The sequence below is a fragment of the Bos grunniens genome, chromosome 4, assembly GCF_055505025.1.
Source record: "Bos grunniens cultivar Pamir isolate PY7600 chromosome 4, Bosgru_T2T1.0, whole genome shotgun sequence".
Taxonomy (NCBI): domain Eukaryota; kingdom Metazoa; phylum Chordata; class Mammalia; order Artiodactyla; family Bovidae; genus Bos; species Bos grunniens.
This window is the reverse complement of record NC_141168.1, coordinates 100,805,164-100,822,900: the sequence shown is the minus strand read 5'-3', so window position 1 is coordinate 100,822,900 and position 17,737 is coordinate 100,805,164. Positions and strand designations below refer to the sequence as shown.

Here is a 17,737-nt window from a genome sequence, read left to right as displayed (position 1 = left end):
TTAGGGTGACAATATTATTTTTGTCTTCCTCTTTTAGTGAGACAGATGAGATGGAATTGTTTTTATGCCTTTCCTTATTGAAAGCCTTGGTCTAAGGCAAAATTCTCATTTTCCTGATAACCTGTTTGCTCAGAAATGATTTACACATTGCTTAACATAGGAAATACTGATCAAGGTTATTAGTACATACCATATTTAATGCTGATTTAAATATGTAGAAATTTGCTTATTTGAGGGACAATGACATTCTAATCTATCTTTTGTAATCTTTGAAGATACTCTAGAATGAGGAGTAGGGTGAATTCAAACTCTAGTACGAAGGTGAAATACCTTCGAGTCCTAACCACTTGTACAGCAACACAGCTATGTTTAAGATAAAATGGCTTGTGATACTTTTTTTTTTTTAAAGACCTGAACATCTGATGTCCTGTCCTCTCCCAAAGGTTGTTGCAAAACTGTTGCCTGAAAAATGATATTGCTTTTTAATGGCACCTTTTGGATTTTCTTTTCATATGAAAGAAACCAGCCAAGTTAGGTATCATTTTACTGTGCCATTCCCAGGGCTACATCTGTGAAAAATATAACTACTTGCAATACATTAAGATGTTTAATGACTGTTTTTTGGTTTTGAAATTAAACCCTGATCACAGTCAGAGGGGAAATGAGTGAAAACTCAAGATGACATGATGGACAATTAGCACTGGGAAAAAACCTCTAGACCAGCAAATCATAACTTGCAAACGTGGCCTGCTGACTTTATAGGAAGTTTTATTGAAAAATAGCCACGCCCATTCTCTATGGACGGTATTGTGTATTGTCTATGGCTGTGTTCTCACAACGGCAGAATGGATAGGCTGCAACATAGACCTGGCTGGAATATTTACCATCTGACCTTTTACCAAAAAAAAAAAAAAGAATGTGCCACCCTTGGTCTAGATATTTAATGAGGTCCTGGACAAAATATTTATTTTTCTCTTTTGAAAATTCTAGTTTTTGATATCATACATTAAAAAGACTTGCTTCAAATTTTACCACTGAGAAAGACTAAACTATGGATTTTGAAATACATTCCATCTGAAAGTAGGAAAACAAATCTGGGAGGAAAAAAAAAATCAGACCATTTTGATTTCTTTTAATTACAAAAAATCACCAATAAATTATTTTTTCCATCTGCTCAAAATTAAAAAGACAACCAGCTCCTTTTTTTCTTTTCTTTTCTTTTTTTAACAAAGATAACAAATATAAAAATCTAGTCATAAACAGCCTTCAAAGTACAATTAGAAGCTGACTAGAGGGGACCGTCTTTTGGAGGGTTAGTGAGTTCGGGACTTGAACACTGAAGTTATCGCCATGCTGTTGATATCACAGTGGCTGCAGCGATGAGGAAGTATGTATACAGCAGATGTAACAGCTAACTCCATCCTGTCGCCGTCCCAGCTGAACTTTTACTCTCTTCAGGACACAAGAACTTGTAAATGTCTCCACGACACTTTGAGCACAGATGTCTTCATCCCATATGAAAAGAGGCAGTTGCTATGGCAATACTGGTTAAGCGCCTATCATGCTGCACTAATATAGTGCAAAAATGTGCCTTCCATATAGCAAAAAAAGATCCAGGCAACCAGTTTGAAAATTAGGGAAAGTAGAAATGTACTGTATTAACACAAGCAAATTAGTTTTCCAGACAACAACCATTGTAAAATACTGAACTTGAGGACTCTTCTAAGGTACTAGTACATGTCCAGCATTCGCACTTTGGAGAGAGGCAAGAAGTCTTACAAAAGGGTCTTTGCCTCTGAAATGCAGCTCAATGAAACTATTATCAACCACCAAGATGCTGAATTTACTCAATGGGTTTTCTGCTCAGTTTAGAGCTTAGTTTTAGCCACCATTAAAATTGCTTATTAACAAGTATATAATCTGACATAATAATGTGTATCATTCAATTGAGTAGGCATGTTGTTATGTTTGAATATAGTAGTGTAGAGATTTTGGTATTAAACTCTTCATGCGAAAATGTTACTAGGGGTTAACACTGCAGACAGAGGCTTGCATCAGGCATCCTAAACTGGTCAGTCCCACCATCGTGTTTTTAGAGATGAAAGTGAATTATCAGTTGGTAGATTTCAGAAAAGATCACATAAGACTCAGAATGCATCATGTATCAACTAAATCTCCTAGAATTCTCAGGGCTGATGGTTTCGATGTAAGTAGTACTGACTTGGTATATCCAATGGCACTGTGATTTTCACTCCTTCCTTAATGATGATCTTTTAAGAAGTAACACTGTAGTTTAATCCACACAGTTTGAATAGCTTTGTGGCCTCTGGATATCCACAGCAAAGGCAGAAAGCTGAAATTGGAAGCTGCAGAGTAAGTTACGACTTACATGTCAGCATCTCCATCATAGGCTAAGGTCAAAGGTTTCAGCCGGTTGTTTTGCCTTCTTTGGGGTTTCTTTGGCTTCTTGCTGTTAAAAAAAAAATCAATAAAACTGTGAGAAAGAAAATCTTCAATTGTAATTTTTATTGCTTTAAATGAAAAAAACTGAAACAGTGATAAACCTAAAAATTGCTTAATTGCCTACACTTTCTAAATTCAACCCCAAAATTTGATTTTCTGGTTTTTGAATTCCTCAGTTTTATTCCTCTGAATAAACATAAACCAGAACCCTTCAAGTATATTATTATTCTGTAAAAGATAAATTTTCTAGATATAATTTCTCTGGTACTAATAATGGAATAATGTTATAGTATAGTCATTTATATTTGTCCACAAACTTTTATAAATAACACAACTTATAATATGTTTTAAAAGACAGTTGAATTAGGTATTATCATAATCTCTTCCTCAGTAGTAACTTAATAAAAAAAGTACAGTTCACCATAAGTATACAAAGTAATATATGGTGCTTGCATAACCAGGGGGAACAACTTGAGAAGATGACTTGGGGCAGTTCTGGCTCATATTCAGAAATTAAATGGTTCGGATTCAGTTGCTTTTAGATTATCCATCTATGCTTATTCAGAAACTCAGATGAACCCTAAATAAATGTGGAATGCTTATGTGGGACATTAGATCGCTGTTCCTGGTTATGGCCAATTGAAAGCATTTCCTCTGAAATAGATCTCCTTAGATTTTTAAATATTTAAACACTCACCAAGCTAGATAGATCATGGAGACAATGAAGATGAGTAACACGAATGCCCCAGCTGCTACACCATAAACCCAGGTCTTCAGTCTCCCATCTGAGAAGAACAGACATTGGTCATTAACTTACATTAGTCTGCTGTATATATTACAGTCTTTAACTATGACCAATGACCAGTCACATATGACCAAGTTCTTTGAAAACTCAAAATGAATTATTGCTTAGGCAGAGTTAATGATTAATGCAAAGCTGATATTATGTGTTAGATGCTCTTTCATTAAAGATAAATTCTCAATGAAAACTGAATTGAAAAATGATAAATAATGTTGCAATTCAAGTTCAGATTTCAAGTTAATATGTCTAAATTTCTGCTACTTCCTATATGGATTTTTACTTTAAACTCATGTGTTATGCTATATAAATGTTTTCTTCTGATTTTCATTCTATCTTCAGAATGGCAATTGTGAGAAAAGAAGAAAACAATGCAATTTCAAGAAAATTCCTACAACTTTTTTGATGCTGACAGGTATCTCAATGTAAATTTTGTCATTTAAATATTTTTTTCAGATGAAAGTAAATATATTTAACATTTTTGGAATTAATAATCCTTTATCTAGTTTATACTTTAGAGTGTGCTTTAAAATTAATTTGACAATATCATTTGTAAAAATAACCAAGTTTGATTAACACATGAAAGAATCTCAAAAGAACTTTTTTTCTGTCTTTTCCATTTATGGAATCAGATAAGACAGGAACTTTTTTTCTAGTTTTATGACAGGAACATTTAAAATTTGGTTTTCTGGTCTCATTCTCTTTGAACTTCTGTTTTATTTTCTGAATAAACTTCAAATGGATGATAGTATTAATGATTTTGTCTAACTTGTTCCTCACACCATTTATTTTCTGTTATACCCAACCAGCTAAACATTAATTTTATTTATATTTATTTTTTTAAACATTAATTTTAATATTGAAATTATAGATTGGGCAAACTGACCCCACAGAGACTGGTTTATCCAACATTTGAAAGATGTCAAAATCAGTACTATGATGATGATGATGATTATTTTTGCCTAGAGCTGGATCAACTTAGGAGTTCATTCATATGCTGGAAATAAACCAAGTTAATATTCTAGATATTCTTTTTTTCAATTCTAAATATTTTTAAAAACTGAGTGAGTTCAAAATCAAAAGAACTGTTCTACTGTTGGGTTTATCCGTCCTGAGAGAAGTTCAACAAATATTTTTGGGTTTTTCAGAAAACAAGAGCATGCTCTAATTGTATGTTTTTATAATGTATACCTTTTTAATATATTAAAATGTTCATTTTAGGAAAAGTATAAAGTGAAAAATGACAATAATAATATGTTATATTTAAAAAGCAGTTTTGATATGAGGAGATCTGCTTGGATTCTTGGTCAAGGTCAAGACTGCAAATGGCCATTTGTTGGTCCGCCATCTTGGACGCTGAGAAGAAGAGCTGCCCATGCTTACACAGACAGGTCAGCTTTACAAAATAAATTTTATCTTCAGATCAAAATCTAATAAAGTCAGGGATGATGTGGTTATATATTAATCACCCAAGCAGTGAAAATACTTTTAAAAAATCCCAGTAGTGATTCACCAGTAAGGTAGTGTTTTGACTCCATGCATTAAAAATACAGCTGTGCTAGCTATGCCAATTCTTTCCTTCCTTTCTCAAGTTTCTACTGGCGTTAGGAAGAAGTTTATGCTTTGCTTTGCCTGGCAATTTCCTTTGGTCATGAAGTGGTAATCCCTCTAGGGTGTGAGGAGAAGTGGCATGAGCTGTTACATATAGCTCTCGCAGCACATTTTCAAGCACCAGCTTAGTCCCAGGGGTGAGTTTATGGCTGAATCAACTGAGGAGACCGAATGCGCAGAGTAAGGCTAGAATGTGATCAGCCTCCAGGCTTCACGTCCATTACTGGATACATTATGAGCTGTCTGTTTAATGATATGGGTCTGGTCAGTCTCCAAGTTTAGACTGTCCCATCGAGAGAGGACGGCTCCATGCCTGTCCCCATGTATCTGGTCCTAGTACAGATTCTGAGTATTTGAGTGTGCCAGCTCCAAGCACTGACAGAAATTGGTCTGGCTGCCAAGCATCCCCTGCATTACTGACCTTCCCATATAGGGTTCAAATATTTAACACTCTGTGGTCAGATGGAAAATTCTTGAATGTCTTTTCATAGTTTTGATTTGTTCTAGTTCTGCATGACAACACACTTTCGCCCTAATATTTTCACTGTTAGATTGCTTTAATCAATGTGAAAATAATTCTAAATTTATGACTGAAATTTATCAATCCTAGAATTTTTCTCAGAAGAGAGCAGATTCATATCTCTGAATTTTGAGTATGATTGTCTTTTTCATAATAATTGTAAAAATTATACGAATATAAGACAGTATCAAAAGAAATGACTACAGATGAAATAATTCTCTCTTAAGAAAATGCTTGCTCATTATTGGTTAAATATACAGCCAAGGAATGCCGCATCAGCACTGTCTGGTAACTTCACCTGGCCCAAACGGCTGCAGAAACCAGGTCCTTCCCCGTCCCACTGGGTTACTGGAGGGCTGGGTTGGATGCACTGCCCGACTGGTTTTCACGTCTCCTCTTTTGTCCTCCACAGTGGGTATCACCATCACGGGGATAAGTGTGCACTGCTCAAGTGTACCATTGGAAGACATGACTTCAGTGTACCCTTCTTCACAACTGCATGTCCTTGTCTGCAGGAGAACAAGACTTACACTGTACATGCAAGGTGATCTTTGTAAGTATACCACACCTGACCTGAATGGCAGGCTTTAAAGAAGTACTGTTCTGGGAATTTACTCCACGTAATTTCTGTCACCACTATGTAAAAAATAACACACTTTTTTGGTACCTTATACAAATTTATTCTAATGGTAGAAGGAAGTGCATTCAGAATTATTTATACTGGTAAAAAGAAGTAGTCCCAAAATAGAATTTTTATGCCTCAAGACATTTTTTGGGGGGTGGGGGGGATGGATTGTACCAGAAGCAGTGTGATGACAAACGATGAAGCTGGCTTGTCTACTCTAATGAATTCACACATACCTCGCTACAGTATGAGTGGGGTTGACTACACGGTGGGTTACAAGACCTGTCAGCATCAGGCTGGCGCACCACTAAGCAGCCCCCTGCAGAACAGAAAATCATATTTTGACAAATAGCATCTCTTGCAGTGATAAAAAAAAATAAAAATAAACCATTGCTGTAGAGGGGTCTTTGAATCCTGAGCTGCCTTGGGAGTCCCACAGACTTCTGAGGGCAGCTGACTGGAATACCTGGTTAACCTTGACCACTTTATTTAGGAACTTGAGACCCTTCTCATTCAGAGGACACAGTACTTGCCACCCCAGCAGGTGCTCAGTAAGTACCTGTTGAGTAGATGATTTTATAGCCGATACTTTGAAAACACTAATTGTCTGCAAGCTAATGTCATAGTTTCTGAGACCAAGTCCAACATTAAAAAGCAGATTTAATTCTCTTTTAAAGTTAAAATTCTTTCCTTGCTTTTCAAATGAACAGTCTTCAACTTAAGATACCTTTTTGATCTATGTGAATGGATTTTTTTATGATACGTATTTCTTTTGGAGAAAGTCACTAATTCAGGATTTTTTTTTTTTTTTTTTGGTATATAAGAAAACAAATGCAGCTTCTAAGTGGTATGTCTGCACTATTGTTTTAACTTGACACTGCAGTTCTCCAGTGACTCCTCTTATTTCCTCCTCCTTCTCGAGTTTAATACCAGGTATGCCACAGTTGTTACAATGAAGTTTTCAAGATGAGACTAGATGTCATTAAGAAACAGAACTGGTAGCATGTAAAGAACTCATAGCTTCAAACCACACTTGATCAATTTCACAGAATTTTAGCAAAACAAAAATTTTCCTTTATTTATGGAACTGATGATCCTCTGGAATCTAATTAAAGATGTTAATTCTTTGCCTTATCACTTAACATTATAAACAAAATATTCACAGAGAAATTGTTATGGAAAAGCAGTTAGTCATTGCAAGGCAGCTGGAGTGACATGGCTGTACTGAAGTTATCAGCATTAAACACATGAAGACAAAGGAAACCATTGTGAGTTTCCTGTAAGGACAACTATTCATAAAATTAGAACAATCGATCAAGGTAGGTAATATACTTTACATGCTTGACTATTTCCCATAAACAGTCTCACCTCTACTAAAAGATGGGAGAAGAATGCATATAGTGTTTTATCACAAATCATTTACACAATTTTTTTTTTTTTTTGCTATAAAACAGCTTTAGATGGGGATAAATACATGGGATACTCTATGGAAAAGAAATTGAAAATATGATTTCTACAGGTAAGTCTTTTAAAATTTGACTTACCTTATATTGGGGAATAGCTCCAATTTCAGTGTGAAAAGAACTTGTAATGTGTAGAATAAAAGTCAGACAACGATTATTTGCATCCATATTTGGGGGGAAAAAAAAGAAAACACTGAAAACTAACAGGATTCACTGGGAAAGCTATAAAACTCCTGATTAGTTTAAAGAAGGTAGACATTCATTTTCAACACCTGAGTTGAGTGGTGTCCATGCATGCTAATTCACTTCAGTTGTGTCTGACTCTCTGTGACCCCGTGGACTGTAGCCAGCCAGACTCCTCTGTCCATGGGGATTCTCCAGGCAAGAATACTGGAGTGGGTTGCCATGCCTTCCTCCAAGCAATCTTCCTGACCCAGGGATTGAACCTGCATCCCTTACATCTCTTGCATTGGCAGGTGGGTTCTTTACCAGTACTGCCACCTGGGAAGGACCACCTCTCTCATGTCTTCAGGTTCAGAAAGCCTGTGCTCCTCTCCCCAAAGCTCTGTCTCCCCCTGTTGCCTCTGAGAGTGCCTTGCTTGGATTTTTTTTTTCCCAGAAAATGACACTGTCAGAGAGTAAAGGGTTTCCTGGTAGGTATCTTGTCTTTATTATAGATGTGTCCATTGAGAGTTGCTATTATCAAGTGTTTCTTAACCCAGATTGCTCATGTATAAAATCTTATCTTCACAAGAACACAATTTGACATCCTGCTCTAGCTTTCATAGGCTGGAAATGCATAATTAGGTTTCAGTAAATCCAAGTAACTTAAAATTCAATATAAAAATTTATGCTTTCCAAAAAGCATATTGATCCCTGATCCTGTCATCTTACTGTAGATGTTACAATTAAATTTACAAATGGATATTACTCAGAGGCACCAAAATGCACACTACCTTTTTCTCTGCCAGAGGGTCAAAACAATGGCAGCAGGTCAGTGTTTGAGACACTGGGGACCCATCTCTGGGTCCATAGGTTTGATGCTGAGGTTCTTCTTCTGACCTTAGTTCCTTGATAGGAAATTTTTGCAGGGTGGCTCACTCTATCTCGGGAGCCAATTTTCTTCCCTCTTCAAGAGTCTTTGGGATCCCTTGCATTTACTGGACTCAGATAAGGAAACTTTTAGTAACTGTCTTGGAGAAGGAAATGGCAACCCACTCCAGTGTTCTTGCCTGGAGAATCCCAGGGACAGCGGAGCCTGGTGGGCTGCTGTCTATGGGGTCACACAGAGTCGGACACGACTGAAGTGACTTAGCAGCAGCAGATTAATTCTATGGGATCTGTTTGGGTCAAAGGGAATTAAAAAAAAAAGCTCTTCATTTGGATGTCTCCTTTCAATGTATAATAAGGTTTGAGTGGGGACAGAGTAGGTACTGTGACTACTCAGATGCTCTGAGCTTGAGTTTTACCAATAGGTCTTGTATCTTAGTTAATTAAAAAAAACTAGAGCTTATACATTTCTGAATTTAAGCAAAGTGTTTGGATTTGTATAATCATATTATCTTGGCAATGTTTTTGGACTGCCTATATTGCCTCTAAGGCACAGAAACAGATATAGTCAACAAAACACTGACTTTTTAGCATGTAGTAAGTTACTAATATATAAAACTTTTAAGAAAACAATCTGAGATTAGCTTATAATAGTAATTTATTAGAATTAGACAGTAATATCTAAAATGGCTTGGTGAGGGGGAATTTAATTGAAACATTTAAAAGTAAAATAATTTATCACTGGTCATCAGGTACACAGCTCAGGTGTTGTGAACTCAACCACATGTGGAATACTGAAAGAATATCTCTGTTTTCTTATTTTCTTTAACCAATTACACGTGTGTTATAGGAAGACTTTCAAAGAACGTCTTCTTTGAAAGAAGGAATGGAAGGTTTACCTGTTACATTTACACCATCTGATCTTTGACACCAGACTGTTCGGGAAGAGCCCTTCCAAGCACTGGCCATCCATTTATACTCGTAACACTGTCCATCTGCAGGGACACAATACACATTAACAGAGGCATTCTGCAGGCCAGGGGGACATCACGGAGACAGGTATTAGTGAAATATTTATAAACAATTAGAAAGGGATAAGAAGTCCATCCTGAATGATTCAAATGTGAAGTTACCATCCTGAAGTTGCCATATAGATGTTACAAAATTCCAGATGCGTGCCTAAATGCCAACTAATTTTCCAAGTCGGCTACCACACTGTTTGATGTGAACCCAGATTTTCAATTTAAATTTATGTTTTATTTAAAGCATTATATCAGACATACAAATAAGGACAAATAACTGAAAAAATATATTCAACTACCTATCATTCAATTTTAATAAATATTACTATTTAGTCATATTTGCTTTAGTTTTATTTGTTGGTGAGTAAAAAATACTAACAAACTTGATGGCCTGTTATAGTCCTTCCTGATCTCCCTCTGTGTCTGTCCTGCAATATGTACTATTTTGAAGTAGATACAAGCATTTCTGTGACAGGCTTTTTATTCTTTGAATATGACTATAATATAAATATATGTAATCCATAAATGACTTACAGCATTATTTTTAGGCAGTTTTAAAAGTTAAAAAGCATTATATTGACACATGACACATATATCTTTTTGAAACTTAATAGCCAATGTTATAGACGAACTATTTCTGTGTGATTTTTTAATACAGACACAGTCAATTAATTTTAACTGCTGCATAGAATTCCATGATACTAACTACAATTTATTTCCTCTATGGATGAGCTTTTACGTCGTGTTCAATTTATACTATTACAACAGTGCCTCAGTGGCCAGCCTTGTGCAAGCCTCCTAGTGTTTCTTTAAGGTAAATACTTAGAAGGGAAATTTCTGGGCTTTACTGTAGGGATAGCTGAAACTTTACTAAACACAGCTCATTGTTTTTCTTTAAATGGTGACAGTTTACATACCCGCCAGTAGTGAATAAGAGTTACTATTACTCTAAACCCTCAAAAACATTTGTAAGTTCCAGATTTAAATTTCTTGTCAGTGTTGAGGGTATGGAAAGCTATCTTGTCATTTTAACTTGCAGCTATTATCAAACAGTAAGAAAAACGTTTTGCAGCATTTAGATTTCCTCTTGTGAACTGCTTATGTATATCTTTTGGTTCTCCCCAACCCTTACTGAAATCTATGCCTTTTCTGAGTTGTGGGAATTTTTTATTCTAGAATAACAGTTCTCAGATGATGGTCCGGGGACCAGGGATGCCTTTGGCATTCCCTCAGAATATGTGTCGGAGAAGGCAATGGCACCCCACTCCAGTACTCTTGCCTGGAAAATCCTATGGACGGGGGAGCCTGGTAGGCTGCAGACCATGGGGTCGCTAAGAGTTGGACACGACTGAGCGACTTCACTTTCACTTTCATGCATTGGAGAAGGAAATGGCAACCCACGCCAGTGTTTTTGCTTGGAGTATCCCAGGGACAGGGGAGCCTGGTGGGCTGCTGTCTATGGGGTCACACAGAGGTGGACACGACTGAAGCGACTTAGCAGCAGCAGCAGCAGCAGCAGAGTATGTGTGTGAGGATTTTCCCCTCTAACTGCACAGCTGGGTAAGTAAGCCTGGACTTCCCTCACATATAGAAACTAAACTAAGATGGCCATAGACTGAATGCAGAGGCAGATAAGAGAATCCAGCTATCTTGAGTTAAGCCAGATGTTACAGAGACGTGGAAAAGTGTAAAAGAAGACCATGCCTGTCATAAAAGTTATTTTCTTTTTGCTTTGGAAAATAGTTATTTTTTGGGAAATATGTTATGATAACATACAATTGATTTGTGATTGTTTTAAATAAGTTACCAAATATTTAAAAACTTAACAGTTGTCATTTTTCAGTGTGCAAATGTTTGATATGTATACATCAAAGAAAAGCCATTTGGGGTCCTCCACAATTTTACAACTGTGAAATTGTCTTCGAATGCTGAAAAGCTTTAGGATAGTTGTTCTAGACATGAATTCCTTCAAACTGACTTCAGATATCTCTTCTGTGTCTGTGGCTTGTCTGGTTTATGAGCTGCTTTACTGTGTGCGCATGCTCAGTCGCATCGCATTCTCTGTGACCCCGTGGACTGCAGCCCGCCAGGCACCTCTGTCCATGGGATTCTCCAGGCAAGGCTCCTGGAGTGGGTTGCCATGCCCTCCTCCCATTTCAATATGTAGAAGATTTAAATTTTGATTTAAAAGTATTTTTATTGTTTACCATTTTTGTTTGTGATCTTGGTGTTGTACTGGGGAGATTTTTCTCATTTTTTTTCTACCCAACTTTATTTCTTAAGATTTCACATAAATGGGAGTTGTCTGTTTAAATTTTAGTAAGACTCATAATTAAGGCCATCTAGGTTTTAGTGTGTGTGCATGTGTGAGCCTATCTGACACACTTGGGTTTTAATAGTTACAGAATCTATGGTTTGCTTCTCTATTACTCTTGATAAATAACATTCTAAATAGCTGTCAAGTTTTTACATTTATTAGCAAAATATATTCACAGAAATTATAGTTTTTAAACACTATCAGTATTATAACTGTGTCCTCTTTTTTGTTTCATTGAGTTTTCCTTGAGGTGGTCTACTTTGATCAAAAAACAAGCTATTGGTTTTATTGATTATCTTGGTTATTTTCTATCTCACTGAATTTGTATTTATCTGTATTACTTGTATGTTATCTCCCTTTACTTTTCTTTTTTTTTTATTTAAATTGAGTTGAAAGTCGAGTTTATATTACACTTTTTTCTCTCCTGTATAAACACGTAATGCTTTAAATCCCCTTCTAAATACTTTGCTGCTGCACCCTGCATACATGTGATGTGTAATGCTCTAGAAATGCAGCTTTCAGCTTTTAGTTCTGTGGGTGCATGAGAGAAGTTCTTTGCAATTGTTGTTGCTGATTCCTAACTGTCATGATGGGGTAAACAATCCTCTTTCTTTTCTTGGGCATTAACTCACTTATTGTAACTGCTGTCCTATCTCTCCTTCTTTACTTACCCTGTCCCCAGAATATGGATGGTAAATTTGAGAAAATGTAATCAAAGGTGGATAATTCAATAATTCCTGGGTTAAGTCATCTAGTCAGGTGGCTTTTTCTGTAAGCACTGTTCTCTAACATTCTAAGCTTTCCTCAACTTTTCAGTAATACAGATGTTATTTTGGCCCTTCTTTGCTAATATATGTCATGCTCCTTAATTATTTCAGAACATAAGCAAGAATGAGAAGGTGTTTTGTTGAGCAAGACATTCTCTGCTACATGACAATAATGCTCTGAGGTTTTTGTAAATGTATTGCTTATATTGGGTGCATGGCTCTGTGTGTATATACATATACACATGACATAGAAACATATATTTTTATATATTCTGTTTATAAAATTCAGACCAGTCCTTACCAATACTTTATCAATTTCTGAGACTATAGTAAAATGTCTCATTTTGCTATTTCTTTGTAATTTTTCTTTTGATTTAAATAAATTGAGGATATTTTTAGATTCACATTGGATCAGGATTGTTATAGGTATGTACAAATAACATGCTCCAAATGATCTTAGCTTGCTTTAACTCATAAAACTTAGAGATACTCTTAAGTATTTCATACCTAACTTATGAAGGGTGGCAAGACTCTTTTTCTCTAAATCTTTAGAATTCAGAATCATACCCTTAACCTAATTCTCAACTTTTTAAAAGTGAGATCTTAGCAAATTTCCTTATCTAAGAGAAAAATTTACACTTTTTCCTTTGCTTATCAACACAACACTAAAATAAATAGGTGTTATGAATGGTCGCACTCACCATCACATGGTTTTGTTTCCAGCTTCTGCTCGGGGCACAGATGTTGGTTCTCTAGTTCTTGTATAATCACTGCTCTGGAACGGACCTGTATTCCACCAAAGCCGAGGTCCTCGCCATTCACACAGGTCAGCTGACACAGGCTCCAGGAAGACCAGTCCTTCAAATAACAGTCACCTGCAAAACACAGGGTGGTAGTTTATACCCTTGCCCGTAAAGAATAGCCAGCCAGATCATCATTTTATGTTTAAGCCAATTAAGCATTGTTTTTAGGTATGCCAGTTATACATGATATTGGTAAGGCGTATATTCAGTTCAGTTCGTGTCCGACTCTTTGCAACCCCATGAACTGCAGCACGCCAGGCCTCCCTGTCCTTCACCAACTCCCAGAGTCCACCCAAACCCATGTCCATTGAGTCAGTGATGCCATCCAACTATCTCATCCTCTGTCATCCCATTCTCCTCCTGCCCTCAATGTTTCCCAGCATCAGGGTCTTTCCAAATGAGTCAGCTCTTTGCATCAGGTGGCCAAAGTATTGGAGTTTAAGCCTCAACATCAGTCCTTCCAATGAACACCCAGGACTGATCTCCTTAGGAAGGACTGGTTGATCTCCTTGTAGTCCAAGGGACTCTCAAGAGTCTATTTATACATTTGTGCTAAAAGTGTCATTTTCTGAGTGGATGTTACTGAGTATAGGCTATGTGTTGCTTAATGATATCAAATGTAAACTATGTTTAAAGCAGCTTGTCTGTCATGATTCCCCTTATCTTAAATGACAACGATACTGAATTAACACCAACCACCGCAACTCTTGTCATTATCATCATAAAGAGGTTTGCTAAGCACTTGGTACTATTAAAAGAAAATATAAATAGACAGAGGTCTTGTTATCTAGGTATTCAAAATTTTGAGGAACTTGAAGTCCAAGGCTTGGTTCCTATTTCTTCTCAAAGCTGTGGTGGTGAGACAGCCAACCAATCTGCTCTGGTGTGGCAGTAACACACACAATTTCCTCTGACCTGTATCTTCAGTCTACTTCTGCCACTCTCTTCAATTATATACTGAAGAATAATATAGATGCAAAATGATGACACAAGTGCACAGACAGCTGAATTTTCACAATCTGATTAAATACCCATGTAAGCAACCTTTAAATCAAGCGACCAAGCATTCTCAGAATCTCAGTAACCCTCCCCAGGTTATGCACGGAGCAGAACCACATGCGCTTTCTATAGTTTGGTTTCTTTCCCTCATTAATGTTTGTGAGATCCACCGCAATTTGCTCATTGTTACTGCTGTGCTTTATTATATAAACATACCACCATTTACATATCCATTATACTACTGACGGGAGTGTATAGAGTTGTAAATTTTTCTCATTATGAATACTGCTGTTGTGAACATTTTAGTGGGTCTTTTGGTGAACTTACATACGTATCTCTTTTGGGTTTATAACTAGAAATTAGTTATAGTTCTGTAGAATTGTTGGGTCATAGTATGTGTTCATCTTCAATCATTTTCAGAACAGGGAAGACTTAATGCAATACACCTTTCCCATACACTAATTCATTCTTTAGGACACTGCTTGATGATACCGTTCAGAGGGTACAGTACATTTTGATAAATACAGATCCATAAGAAGTTCTTATCACTTTATTTCAGCCATATCACCTAATTTATATTGTCTTATATTATGCTGAAGATGTCTAACGTTAGCACAAAGTTGCCTGCAGATCTGATTAATGAAAAAAAACTTGTGGCAGGATTAAGAAGTTCTGGAAAGATGTGAATTATTGACAAACAGATCCATGTATAATACTGAAGTGGACTGAATTTTGTGGGCCTTGATTATAGTGTGTTATTATTACTCTGTGTAATGTCATCCTAAAATGAAGGAAATTCTAGTAAATTTTGGAATTGCTAGGGAGAAACTAGTAATAATTTTTAAGCGGTCAAAGAAAGTTTTAGAAATATTTATATCCCTTAGGAAATGCTCCTTTTGGGTCACTCAGTTTTTAATTATACAGGAGAAACTATTAAAGATGAAATAGAGGAGCTCCTATCAATATGAGTGTAGTATAACTTCATCTCAGAGACCACAAACTCCATGGAAGTAAAATACACCTTTTTACTACTAGGCTTTAGCTCTCTTCTCATACCACTTGACATAGTGTATTTTGACACAAAATTCAATCTTTTAATGTTAGTCTGTAAATTATACAATTAGCACGCCAAAATAATCTATGTCAAGCTTCCAAGATTTAATAACAGTAAATGAGTGTGAGGCACTGACTTGCATAAAATATATTTTTATATTTTGTCATATAAACCACTGTAATAATAAAACTACACTCTGTCTGCCAAAGATAATTACAACTGTTTGAAATGCATTTGCTACCTCAATATTCTACTCTTTAAGCTTATTAGCTCATATGTTGCTAGCTTTTAAACCCATCATTGGAAAAAATTAGCAAGAGAGGAGTGGAAATGAATAGATTGTAATTTACAACAGGAGCCTCCCACTGGATTTCTAATTTGCTTTAATTAAAATGGTGAATTGCCCTGTTCTATGTTACTATGAGATCTTGAAGTTTTTCAAGTTGTTTACAACAGATTTTATATTGGAGTCCAGTTGATTAACAATGATGTGTTAGCTACAAGTGTACAGCATAAGTGATTCCCTGTACCTATACAAGTATCCATTAGTTTTCAACTTCTTTTCCCATTTAAACTGTGACAGAACATTAAGCCAAGTTCCCTGTGCTATGCAGCAAGCCTTGTCAATTATCTGTAGGAGTGTGTATATGTCAGTCGCAAACTCTCAAGCCACTTCCCAACCCCTTCCCCTCTGGTAACCAAGTTTGTGCTCTTGTGAGTCTGGATCTGTTTTGTAAATAGTTCATTTGTGTCTTTCTTTTAGATTCCACGTGTAAGCACCATCATATGGTATTTGTCCTTCTGTGACTTACTTCACTTATTATACTAATCTCCAGGCCCATCGCTGTTGCTGCAAATGGCACAGCTCCATTCTTATTAATGGCTGAGTAATATTCCCTTGTATGTATGTACCACATCTTCTTTGTCCATTCCTTTGTCAATTACATCGACACTTGGATTACATCCAGGTCTTGGTAATTGTAACCACCACCACCAAGAACACAGGCATGCGTGAATCTTTTTCGAATTATGCCCAGGAGTGGGACTGCTAGATCATATAGTGGTTGTATTTTTAGTTTTTTAAGCAGCTTCCATAATGCACTCCTAAATGGTTGTACCAAATTATATTTCCACAAACTGTGGGAGGGTTCCCATTTCTCCAGTCTCTACAGCACTTACTGATGTTGACTTTACATGATGGTCATTCTGACAGGTGGGAGGTGATACCTCCTTGAATTAATTTGCACTTCTCAAATACTGACAGAAACCTCAGCAGAACAGAGTTGAGAGCCTGGGGTTTGTCTGAGGTGGGGTTTGGCTGGTGAAGGGAAATGGGCAAGAAGTAATGACACACAAACCCTTGGGTGGGTGTTCTGGCACATTCCACTCTCATTGAGAACCCAGAACAGTACTTTCTGTAAGTCTGCTGCTACTGCTGCTAAGTCACTTCAGTCGTGTCCAACTCTGTGCGACTCCAGAGACGGCTCCCCCGTCCCTGGGATTCTCCAGGCAAGAACACTGGAGTGGGTTGCTGTTTCCTTTGGTGCCCCAATAAGCAGAGTTGGGAATGAAGAAATGCTGCCTCCTCGTGGCCATTTTGAGTAAAAGCAACTTTAAAACAGGTGCACAGGGGCACTTAAAACTCACAAAGTCTGCGGGACTGTAAGACTCCTTCCTTCAAGAAATGGCCTGGGGTACATAATAGAATAACAATTCAAACAGGGCAGGCTTTTAAGAAGCCAATTTCAGGTAACTTTACTCACTGTTTAAAAGAAAAAAGGACCTAACAAAGATCCTCAACATTGTCCATCATTCTGTTCTGTTCTGTGAAGTCGCTCAGTCGTGTTCGACTCTTTGCAACCCCATGGACTGTAGCCCACCAGGCTTCTCCATCCATGGGATTTTCCAGACAAGAATACTGGAGTGGGGGTTACCATTTCCTTCTCTAGGGGATCTTCCCGACCCAGGGATCAAACCTGGGTCTCCCGCATTGCAGGCAGACGCTTTAACATCTGAGCCACCAGGGAAGCCCCATCATTAGAGGAATGCAAATCAAATCTATACTGAGGGATCACCTCTCACCTGTCAGTAAGGCAATCATCAAAAAGTCTAAAAACAGTAAGTGGTGGAGTGGGCCTGGAGAAAAGGAACTCTCCTCAGTGCTGCTGAAAATGTAAACTGTTAACATCCACTGTGGAGAACAGCATGGAGTTTCCTTAAAAACCTAAAGACAAAGATACCACA

The 17,737-nt window shown here is 37.0% G+C and overlaps 1 protein-coding gene and 1 long non-coding RNA gene across 9 annotated transcripts in view; one reads left to right on the top strand and one right to left on the bottom strand.

The window, feature by feature from the left end:
- LOC147374592 (uncharacterized) overlaps positions 1-17,737 on the top strand; it is a 76,176-nt gene that overhangs the window by 48,796 nt on the left and 9,643 nt on the right. For 2 of the 8 annotated variants that reach the window (XR_015162935.1, XR_015162933.1), the window contains exons 2-5: positions 3,605-3,677; positions 4,534-4,653; positions 5,806-5,946; positions 7,473-7,537. This is a non-coding gene — a long non-coding RNA (uncharacterized LOC147374592). Of the gene's footprint in view, positions 1-3,604; positions 3,678-4,533; positions 4,654-5,805; positions 5,947-7,472; positions 7,538-9,381; positions 9,520-13,360; positions 13,497-17,737 lie in introns of those variants that run through there. The other 6 variants (XR_015162934.1, XR_015162932.1, XR_015162936.1 and 3 more) reach the window with 6 other exon arrangements.
- THSD7A (thrombospondin type 1 domain containing 7A) overlaps positions 1,118-17,737 on the bottom strand; it is a 546,002-nt gene continuing 529,382 nt past the window's right edge. The window contains exons 23-28 of the mRNA XM_086397611.1: positions 13,339-13,512; positions 9,431-9,526; positions 6,255-6,337; positions 5,692-5,902; positions 3,161-3,248; positions 1,118-2,470 (exon numbers count right to left, since the gene is read on the bottom strand). Coding sequence (XP_086253737.1) covers positions 2,386-2,470; positions 3,161-3,248; positions 5,692-5,902; positions 6,255-6,337; positions 9,431-9,526; positions 13,339-13,512 — 737 coding nt within the window. The 3' untranslated portion in view covers positions 1,118-2,385. The remainder of the gene's footprint in view (positions 2,471-3,160; positions 3,249-5,691; positions 5,903-6,254; positions 6,338-9,430; positions 9,527-13,338; positions 13,513-17,737) is intronic.